This window comes from Aphelocoma coerulescens, unplaced genomic scaffold (assembly GCF_041296385.1).
Source record: "Aphelocoma coerulescens isolate FSJ_1873_10779 unplaced genomic scaffold, UR_Acoe_1.0 HiC_scaffold_88, whole genome shotgun sequence".
Classification (NCBI taxonomy): Eukaryota; Metazoa; Chordata; class Aves; order Passeriformes; family Corvidae; genus Aphelocoma; species Aphelocoma coerulescens.
Window position 1 is genome coordinate 1,039,658 of NW_027184072.1, and position 10,035 is coordinate 1,049,692.

General features: G+C 55.6%; 1 protein-coding gene across 1 annotated transcript; it reads right to left on the reverse strand.

The window, feature by feature from the left end:
* Nucleotides 1-1,552: 1,552 nt before the first annotated feature.
* On the reverse strand, nucleotides 1,553-7,317 carry LOC138102589 (zinc finger protein 239-like). Its single transcript, XM_069000312.1, has 4 exons — nucleotides 7,265-7,317; nucleotides 6,629-6,668; nucleotides 5,757-5,835; nucleotides 1,553-5,570 (listed from the first exon to the last, which is right to left on the reverse strand). Exons 2-4 carry the CDS (start codon nucleotides 6,635-6,637, stop codon nucleotides 4,981-4,983), a joined length of 678 nt encoding a protein of 225 aa, XP_068856413.1. The 5' UTR covers nucleotides 6,638-6,668; nucleotides 7,265-7,317; the 3' UTR covers nucleotides 1,553-4,980.
* Between the last annotated feature and the right edge of the window lie 2,718 nt (nucleotides 7,318-10,035).

A 10,035-nucleotide genomic window follows, 5' to 3' on the forward strand; every position in this document is an offset into this window, starting at 1 on the left:
GTTATTCATGTTCAGGTTGGCAGCTCCAGGACTTGCTGTGATCCACCTGTGACTCACATGCCAGGGCCATAAAATTCTGAAAAACTTCACTGATCAGCCCAGCACTTCCAGCCACTGCTGTCTACTTTTAAATAACACAAATCTGTCAACCCCTCCTGTGCTCACAGGACAGCCACAGAGCAGGACAGCAGCGCAGCAGCCAGAGCTGAGGACTCCCCCAAGGACAGAAGGACAGCGTGGAAGGATAAACAGAGCAGCTCTGAAAGCACCGAGTGCTGCTGCTGCCTGGCCCTGCTGCTGTGCTGGGACTCAGCTTCTCTCCCCCTCTGCACACAGGCACTGCCCTGCCAGATTCAGATGAGGTTTCAAAGGAAGCATTTCTGACCAACAAGTTGCTGCAGGATCCTTTATTTTGCTAAAGTGCACAGAGGAGGTGATTCCTCATTTCCATTGTCTCTGGGTAAAATTCGAGGTGTAAGCAGTGAATTCTAAATAGGATGAATGATCCCAGTAATGGGATGGTGATGGGATAAATAAAGTTCCATTGTGCACAACATTATCACAAAATGAAAAAGGAAACCCTGCACACACACAACCACTCTGAAAAACTTGAGCAGACAGGCTGGGCCTGCACTGAGTTACACTGCAGCTGTGGAGAACAAAACCGGCACTTCATTGCTGCTGAAAAAATCCAGCCATCATTTTCCTCAGGGCATCCCTGAGCTCCTGGTTCCTCAGGCTGTAGATGAGGGGGTTCAGGGCTGGAGGCACCACCGAGTACAGAACTGACACTGCAACATCCAGGGATGGGGAGGAGATGGAGGGGGGCTTCAGGTGGGCAAACATGGCAGTGCTGAGGAACAGAGAGAGCACGGCCAGGTGAGGGAGGCACGTGGAAAAGGCTTTGTGCCGGCCCTGCTCAGAGGGGATCCTCAGCACGGCCCTGAAGATCTGCACATAGGAGAAAACAATGAACACAAAACAGCCAAATACCAAACAGGCACTGACAGCGATGAGCCCAAGTTCCCTGAGGTAGGATTTGGAGCAGGAGAGCTTGAGGATGTGTGGGATTTCCCAGAAGAACTGGCCCAGGGCATTGCCCTGGCACAGGGGCAGGGAAAATGTATTGGCCGTGTGCATGAGAGCGTAGAGAAAGGCACTGGCCCAGGCAGCTGCTGCCATGTGGGCACAAGCTCTGCTGCCCAGGAGGGCCCCGTAGTGCAGGGCTCTGCAGATGGACACGTAGCGGTCGTAGCACATGATGAGGAGGAGGGAATACTCTGCTGAGATGAAGAACAGAAAGAAAAACACCTGAGCAGCACATGCTGAGTAGGAGATGTGCCTGGTGCCCCAGAGGGAATTGTGCATGGCCTTGGGGACAGTGGTGCAGATGGAGCCCAGGTCGGTGAGGGCCAGGCTGAGCAGGAAGAAGAACATGGGGCTGTGCAGGTGCTGGCCGCAGGCTCCGGCGCTGATGATGAGGCCGTTGCCCAGGAGGGCAGCCAGGGAGATGCCCAGCAAGAGGCAGAAGTGCAGGAGCTGCAGCTGCCACGTGTCTGCCAATGGCAGCAGGAGGAAGTGGCTGATGGAGCTGCTGTTGGACATTGGCTGTGTCCGGGCATTGGGTTCTGCCACGGAGAAAAAGACAGTGAAGAGTTAGAGGAGATGTCTGTAACCACAATCAAAGCCATTTCCTGTACACCCTCCCTGGAACACACACAGACACCCTTTGGTGTTTAAGAGTTCTGGGGTTTTTGTTTTAAGCTCCCCCCATATCTCTCCTGGTATTCTTGGGTATCAGAAATCCTCAACCTTTCTGCTTCACTCAGGGAGAACAGAGCAACTTTTGCAAGGCAAGATGATGAGTGGAGACTCAGGGGAGGTGCTTTGTCATTCTGACCTGCTCAGAGTTTCTCTGTTTCACTTTTCTCAAATGCAGAAGGTTCACCCTCCCATGTTTCCCTTAAAGATCACCAGGTGCTGCTGGGAGCAGATGGATCCACCACAGACCCCCAAATGTCTGTCCCTCTCTCAAGGTCTCAGCACCACATTTGTAGCCGAGGACACACCTGGCTCATTTCACCAACCCAACAGCATTTTCACACTTGTAGCATCTCTGCTTTTCTCCTCTCTCTGGGCTTTCAGATAACACAAAGATGCTCCAGGACAGATTTGCATCCTGGAGGAAACTCCCAGCTTGGAAGGAAACCTCGGGGAGAGAGCCAAGTAGTCCCAGAGCTGGCACTGGATGAAGGGAGATTGAGCTGCTGCCCTGGCTGCACTGACAGCCCTGCCCACAGTCGGGCACTGGGCCAGCGTCACCCTGAGCCAGCTGTGCCCCCTCCCAGAGCCCCCCAGTGCCAGGCAGATGCTCCCAGCCCTGTGCTCTGCAGAGGGAACTGGGCCCGGGACCGCAGAGCTGCCCCACAGCTCTGCTGCAGCTCTGCCTGCACAGGAGGGGCTTCACGCCTTGGACCCCCGGCCCTGAGGGCAGAGGCTTGGCTGGGGGGCACAGGAGGGAGGGGGCTTCTTCAGAGGGAGGGGCTGCACTGGAGGGGATCCTGTGGGGATCTCTAAACTCTGCCTGACACATTTCTGCATTTGTTTTCTCTCCTCCCCTGATCTCATCTCTGCTTCCTGGGGATTTTCCTCCTGGAGCTGTTTCCCTGTGCCTGATCTCTCCCTGCCAGCACTCACAGACCCCAAATCTCTGTGCACTCTCCTTGGCCCTACAGAAACCTGCCTGTGTGCAGGGCACTGGCTGGGGACAGGTTCTGCTTGCAGCTTGGAGAAAGGACAGCTCAGACTGAGCCTGATGGGTCCAGCAAAGGTGATGCTGGTGCTGTCCATGGGCACAGGAGTGGCTGAAAGCACACGAGGGATCTCCTGTGCACCTGCTGATCACTGAAAGTAACAGTTCGGATGTCCCAGGGACCTGAAAAAATTCATAACACCTTTAATATTTATCCTCCCTCCCCACCATTCTCCAGTGGCAGGAAACTGAAAACAAAGTCTCAGGAAATTTCCTCATTTCTATCAAAATCCTTGTATTGGAAATATTCTGGGAGTGATCAGAAACCCTCAGCCCATCAGAGCCTCATGAGCATTTCACCTCCCCTGCACTCGAGATGCTCTGAGTTGTACTCACAGAATCCGTAGGCAGGGGGATGTTGCAGCTTTAGGAGATCCCTCCAGGAGCTGCAGCTGCCGTGTCCTGCAGCCAGAGGCTTCCTGTGCCAGGGGCTGGGAGTGATTCTCCCGCAGTCACTTCTCAGCCCCTTCCCAGCCCCGGCTGAGTTGAAGCCCTGTGTGCCTCTGTGCTGTGCCCAGGCTGGCTGCAGGCAGTGCCCCAGCCCCGCTGGGCTGTGCCCAGGAGCTGCTCCTGGCCAGAGCTGTCTCTCTGCAGCGCTGCCGCTTGCCTGGAGCTGCCTCTGTGCCAGGAGCCCGGCCCAGCTCAGCAGCACAGACACAGCACAAGGACTGGAATGACCCTCTCGGGGCTTGGTGCTGAGGCCCTGAACATCAGTTCCTGGCAGGGACTGGCAGAAACCTCTCAAGGATTCAAGTCAGAATTGAACTTCAAAGTTTCTGGAAGTTTTCATGGGTCCCAGTGAGGGACACGACTGAGAAAGTGTCCCCAGGCTGCAGTCAGAGCAGAGAACTGGAGGCAGGGATGGCAGGGGGGACAAAGAGAAGGCAAGTCTTGGTGCCCTGGGGCACAGCAGCATCTGTGCCACCAAGGGCTGGGAGGAGACACCTTGTCCTGAGGCCCTGGGGCCTCCTGGGCACAGCCCCAGCAAGGCTGGGCACTGTCAGCCCCTTGTCCTGCCCTCAGCATTCCCCCACATCCCAGTGGCCTCAGGGATCTGCTGGAAGGAGTCCCTGGGGAGCCTTGGTCAGGAATGGCCCTGGGGGGCTCCTGAATGCTCCCAGGGACTGCAGGGTTTTCAAAGGACTTTGGCTTTTGCCTGGGAGTCTCTGAGAGCTTTGTGCAATCCCGGCCTCCAATTCTCTCCTCCAAGGAGTCCCTGAGGAGCCTGTGGTGGGCATGGAGCTCAGTGGGACCCATTGATGCCTCGAGACTGTGGAAACCATGTTTTTACTAGAAAATGGACATATCATGAACCAGCCATAAAACAGAAGAACCAGAGCACGTAAGACAGAAGGACTTGAGCACCTACACAGGGGAAAAGTCCATGGCGACGTTGTGAGAAAGGAACAAGCAGCACTGGGGAGGATGTGAATGAGGAACAAGCAAAGGAAGAAAAGGATAAGAAAATGCAAACTGAAGGACAGTTGTGACATACACAACAGACAGTGTGACACACAGACAAGAGCCAATCACAAAGCATAAAGCAGCGTGTGAAAATAGCCCTTAACCAGTAATAATAATGCACCATCGCGTGTAGGGAAAGCAAGAACTGTATATGAGGGACAGTAGGTCATCAATAAAATGGCTTCTGCCTGATTCACACCGAATCGTGTAGAGTCCATTGTTTCTCTCCGCAGTCACATGAAGAAACAATTGGACAGAGCAGATGAAAATTTTAGGGTGTAAAGGTAAAAAATCAGCTCTTCCCAATGAGTCTCCAATGTTGATCTGAGTCCCGATGGATGTTCCTGCCCCTGCATTCACCCAGGTGCCTACAGGGATCCAGGAGAACGTGGAGAGCACCAGCCAGGGGTCTTCCCAACCTGGATCACAGGGAATGTGGGTCACCAGGGCTCTGCCAAACGTGGGTCCTCTGATGGGAGATGGAGTTGGAGCAGAGGACAAAGCTCTTCCCGCACTCGGGGCACTCGCAGGGCTTCCCTTAGCGGTGCCTCCGTTGGTGTCTGGTCAAGTGAGAGCTCCTGGAGAAGCTCTTCCCACACTGGGGACACTCGTAGGGCCTCTCCCCAGTGTGGATGCGCCGGTGGGTGACGAGGTGGGAGTTTTGCTTGAAGCCCCTCCGGCACTCGGAGCAGCGGAAGTGCCTCTCATCCATGTGAATCCGCTTGTGCAGGAGGAGATGGGAGCTGGTCTGAAACCTCTTCCCACACTAAGGGACACTCGTAGGGCCTCTCCCTGGTGTGGATCCTCTGGTGGATACGTAGGTTGGAGATTGTGACACAGCTCTTCCCACATTCCCCACACTCATAGGGCCTCTCTCCAGTGTGTAACCTCTGGTGGCGGATCAGGGTGCATCTCTGGCTGAAGCTCTTCTCACATTCCCCACACTCATAGGGCCTCTCCCCAGTGTGACTCCTTTGATGGACAATCAGGTTGGAGCTCCACCTGAAGCTCTTCCCACATTCCCCACACTTGTGGGGCTTCTCCCCATCGTGAAGCTGCTCATGAACCACCAGCTCTGACCTCTGGCTGGATCTCCGGCCGCCTTCCCGGCACAGGGTGGGTCTTTCCTCCTCAGAGCACCCTGGGCTGCGTTTGCAGCCCCTCCTCCTGCGGAATCTCTGGGGCTTTTCCTCCCCATTGGATTCCTGCGCTGTGGAGCCGCTCAAAACGGTCTCTTCCACCAGGTTCTGCCGCGGGGATTTGTCCTCCCTGGGCTCCGTGCTCAGCTCCTTGTCTGGGGGAGGAAGGACAAGGAGAGGATGGGATTTGCCTCCGTGCCACAGGGAAGGGGAAGGAGATCCCCCCAGTCCGTCCCCGGCAGGACAGCGTCGGCAGCGGGGTTGTCCTGCAGCCGGGGGCGATGCTGGGCTGGGAGATGGAGCAGGACAGAGGGGGAAAGGGGCACTGACTTCCCCCTCACCAGCCTGGGGGTCCTGGGGCATCTTCCTCTTCCTCACAGCCTCCTCCTCCATCCGGCCAAGGGCTGGGAATGGGAAATCCTGGTTTGGGGAGAAACAAGGGATGAGTGTGTTGGGTTGGGGCTTCCTCCTGCCCAAGTCCATCTTTAGAAGTCACCGGGTACCTGGTGTCCATAAAACCAACAAAAAATCAAGGGTGACTCCAAAAAAAGCCTCCAGGAGTTGCCCCTTTCTAGTCTCTGCACTTTGGGGTTCTGGGGGTCCCTCTTGTCAGGGCTGCTGGGGGTCCCATGGGTCCTGGGGATCCCCCTCTCCGGAGTCCTGCTTAGGGATGCTGGGGGGTTTTGGGGGTCCCACAGGTCCCTTTTTTCCTGATTCTGCTTTGGCTCCCAGAGGTCCCAGGGTCCCCCTCTTCAGCCTCCCTCCACTCCAGGCACTTGGGGCTCCCCCCTCTCCTCACCGCCCCTTTTAGGGCTGAGAGATCCCAACCCCACCTCATCTCCAGGCCCCCCCACCCCTCCAGGCTCTTGGGGGTCCCCCAGCTCTGGTATCGTCCCTCTCTGCTCTCCCCACTCCAGGGGTCCCGTGTTCCAGCCCCCCGCTCTCCTGGGGATCCCCAAAGCCAATGTCCAACCCTGCCAGTACCGGGCAATCCTCACATGGACCCCCCAAGACCCCCAAGGGGCAATTATAGCTCAGCTTTGGAGTCCTGTAAGATCCACATATCCCCTCTGGCCCAAAAAATCCCTCCCAGGGACATGCAAGGACAGCTTGGGCTCGATTCCAGAATCTGCAAGCTCCAAACACCCCTCCAAAAAAACCCCTCCTTGTGACCCCCCGATAGGTTTGGGGTGAGCTCCCCCTCCCCGCTCACCTGCAGCATGGGGGGAAAGATGCTACCGGGGCTGGGGGTGCTGTGGACACAGTGGGTGGGCGGTGGAACCTCGTGGTTCTCCAGCTCCTCCTCCTCCTCTCTCCCTCCTCTTCCTCCCACTCCTCCTCCACTCCCACCCTGCCCCCCCTTTCCCACCCACTCTGCCCCACGGCTGCCACAGCACGGCCTGCTGTGTGGGGGAAGCTCCCTGATCAGCTCCAGGGATGGACAGGGGGGTTGGGGACCCCCCAGTGTGGATCCCTCCCTTCCCCAGAGCCCCAGTGAATCGCTCCAGGGCTCAGGTGCTGGGGGACAGGGCTGCACCCCCATGGAACCGCTCTTCTGCTGTCCCAACCCCACCTTTCCCTCCCCTCTCCTCCCCTTTCTCAGCGTTCCCCCAATCCACAGCCCCATTCCAGCTCAATTTGGGTGTCCCATCCCTCTCCCGCTTTGTTTGGGGGTCCCAGCCCCCTCTTCCCCCCCCCCCCTTCTGCATCTTCCCCATCCCCAATCCCCATCTCCCCTCCCCCGGCCTTGGTTTTGGGGGTTCCAGGCCCCTCCTGCTCACTTTGGGGGTTCCATTCCCCATTTCGCTCAATTTGGGGTCCCAGCTCCGCCCCCCTTCTCACCGCTCACCCCGCGGCCGGGGGGGCTCCCAGCACCACCAGTGCCACCAGTGCGGCCCCAGCTGCCCCCACACGCCCCATGCCCAGCGCCGGGCGCTGCCGACAGCCCCAAAGCAGCTGCGCTGTGCCCTGGGGGGTCCCCAGAGCGGCCCCGCCCCGCACGGCACTGGGAGCACCAGTCCGGACCAGTGCGGAGCGCGGGCGGGCGGCATCAGCCGTGCCCGGGCAGGGCCGGGCCCCGCGGGGCTCCCGCCCGCACTCGGCCCCCGCCGGGACAGCGCGGGGGGGCCCGGCCTGGCCGCCCCCACCTCCCCCTCCCCAAATTCCGCTCCGGGGGGCGCTGGGGGCGGGGGGGCTCAGCTGGGGCCAGAGGTGCCGGAGCCACGTGTCCCCCGCTGCCAGCACCACCCCCTCAGGATTAGGGGTGCCCCAAAACTCCCTCGGAGCTGGCGGATACCCCGCAGGCGAGCTGCCCCTCCCCGGTCACCTGCGGGATGAGGGGAACGATGCTCCCGGAGCCGAGAGCTGCGGACACAGAGAGCGATGGATGCACGTGGAAGCTCCTCTTCCTGCCCCTTCTGTACCACCTCTTCCTCTCGCTCCTCCCCCTTTATCCCTCCTCTTCCTCCCGCTCCTGCTCCTCCAGCCGTCCTCCGTCCAGCAGGTCCGCTGCCGCCCCCAAACCTCGGGCTGGAGCGTGGGGTCTGGGACACAGCCCCGTGCTGGGGGGCGGCAGCGGGAGCCGCGGGGCCCGGCCCGTGGGGGCGGCCGGGCTTGAAAAGTGCGCGGGGCCCCAGCGCGGTGTCCCGGTCTTGTTCCTCACCTTAACACAATGTCTTCAGCTCCCTACGTGCCCTTCATTTAATCAGCATTTCCTAAATGCTGACCCATCCCATCATCATCTCTACCCGGAACAGAATTTCCCAGGCCATTCCAAGTCCTTTATAGTTCTTAAAATACTGCGGCCAACCCCTGACCGTGATTTCCCCCACCCCCGCCTCCATGCAGACCTTGTTGTCTCCCAGCACCAGGATCGTTCCCACTGGCCCAGGTCTGCATTTAGTGAAGCCAACAGTACTTCTACCACTGCTTTCAGCAAGACCCCAGTTGAGTCTTTACATTTCAACATAACCAGATGATGTCTATTTAGCATGGAATGTTACTGTCTAAGAGTTGCACGTCCCAAGCAATTTCTTAGCATAATAAATTTTAAATCCTTTGGGTTGAAGTGTTTGGAAATCATCTGCTAGCGTATATAGCAACTTCACTACATTCTTATTTTCAATACCTATGTAGAGCTAAGGAATTCCAATTATGAGAGGCTCTGTTCTGTAAGATCATTAAAAGTTAATATCCACCACAACACTCTCTCTATTTCATTGGTTCTTTGCAATTGCTTAGCAAAGATAACAAGCACCAGGCTTTTTAAGAGAGGGAGACATGCTTTCTTACCTAAAAAGACACAATCTTGTTCCCACCAAGGCACTCACACAGGTGAAAGTCAACAAATTTCCTGCCTCTTCCTTCCTTTCCAAACCAGCGCAGCATGAGAGAAAGCAGCTGTTTCCCGAGGCCGATGGGTCACAGACAGGTCAGATGACACTGAGGCTTGTTCCTCAGAGGCTGTCAGCAAGCAGCAGATGATGATTGCAAGGATCCAGGTGACACCATCACCCTCTCAAGAGAGGAATCCTTTAAGCAAGCACATTGCTCATCACTTCCATCCTGCTTTGGTTTAGTGAACCAGCTCTTCCTGGCAATGAGCAGCAAGGGGATCTAATTTGACTTGCTATCCTTTTGCATTTTATTCAATCATTACATCAGAACAGACATTTTACTTTTGTTTCAGTTACTCCAGAGGACCTTGGCCCAAAGCAAAATGAAGTCAAATGAGAAATAGCTAGCTTAAATTTATACACACCAACAAATCATGCTGTGTTTCAACAAGTGTAAGAGAGACGTGGGACTTTCCTTCCCTCTTAGCAGCTGCAAGCATAAAAAAAGTAATGATGCAATGTTCATTAATAAAACTTTCTTTAAAATCTCTTCTTGTGGACAGATTCAACATCTGCAGGAGATACCCAAAACACACTCATTGTGCTGCACTTCCCTTTTTCCATTCATGTGTTATATCTACTGAAAATATGTTATCAAGTAGGTATGAACACCCCATGCTCCCAAATTTTCCCTAAGTAAAACATATATCTGTGTATGTTATAAACAATCAAACACAAGGGAGAAAAGCGTGGCACAGATACTGCAGCAAAGGAAATTCATCACATTACAGATCTCCCCTGATACGGAGATTGGCCAGGACTTTCATCAGTGATGGGAAGGAATTTCTCATCTTCCCATTTACAGCACCTGAAGCAAGAAGGACCCAACACCTTAAGCGGTGTCCAAGATAGCACAGAAATTTAAACAGAGCCATTTACAAAGGGCAGCAATTCATCTGGCCAGTTCACACCTCAGATAACTATCTGCAGAACCCAGAGCAACATGATACTCCAAGGAGCAGTGAGATAGCCAGAGGATTCTCAGCTAAAGAAAATCAGGCAAGAACAGGAGGCTCCTTAGCCTGGCTAGCCCAGATAACATCTCCCAGCCATTAGCATGAGATGAAACAGAAAGAGAGAGGCTGAATTACTTGCAGTGTACAGATACTGCCCGAGGGAAATGTGACAGGTGACCTACAACATAAAAAATGCACTTAACTGTAAAAACTAGGAAGTGAAGCTAAAAATGAGAAAAATTAAAAGCTGTCCTTGGATATGCAGTAAA